The sequence below is a fragment of the Cystoisospora suis genome (genome assembly GCF_002600585.1).
Source record: "Cystoisospora suis strain Wien I chromosome Unknown contig_2982, whole genome shotgun sequence".
Taxonomy (NCBI): Eukaryota; Apicomplexa; class Conoidasida; order Eucoccidiorida; family Sarcocystidae; genus Cystoisospora; species Cystoisospora suis.
This window is the reverse complement of record NW_027155777.1, coordinates 613-1047: the sequence shown is the minus strand read 5'-3', so window position 1 is coordinate 1047 and position 435 is coordinate 613. Positions and strand designations below refer to the sequence as shown.

Below are 435 nucleotides of genomic sequence, written 5' to 3'. Positions count from 1 at the left end.
GGGGGGTCCTCAGAGTCGACAGGGTCAAACCTGTTCCTCGAGGCTAAAGCCCTGAGATCCGTGACAGTAATTATATAAGGTATAACAATCTAATTATAAAAATTGGTAGCACCGCATGGTTTAGGGGGGCGGTTCGGAACGCTGTGCCGGTGCCGAGTGCGTGGACTATCTACAATTCAACCGAGATAGCACAGGGAGAGGAGCCAAAGCCGACGGGGGTTGATAAAGGAGTAAAGACACCGAGGAGAGTTACGCAGTGGGGGCAGGAAAGCAAGGTCGGGAAGGTGCTAGAAGCCTGTAACAGGGACACGTTCGAAAACAAGTCTTTGGAAAAGTTCCCTCCGGCTCTCTTCAACATGGAACATACAGAACTAGGCGGAGAACTTAAGAAAGACCTGATGGAAGAGAGTAAGGAACGAGAGATTCGTGGCCTAG

At 50.6% G+C, this 435-nt stretch overlaps 1 protein-coding gene across 1 annotated transcript; it reads right to left on the bottom strand.

The window, feature by feature from the left end:
* Positions 1-259: 259 nt before the first annotated feature.
* Positions 260-427, bottom strand: CSUI_005993 (uncharacterized protein; the record flags this gene model as incomplete). Its single annotated transcript, XM_068066158.1, has 1 exon — positions 260-427. A coding segment is annotated over one exon (168 nt), but the record flags the coding sequence as incomplete, so codon positions are not given.
* Positions 428-435: the final 8 nt, after the last annotated feature.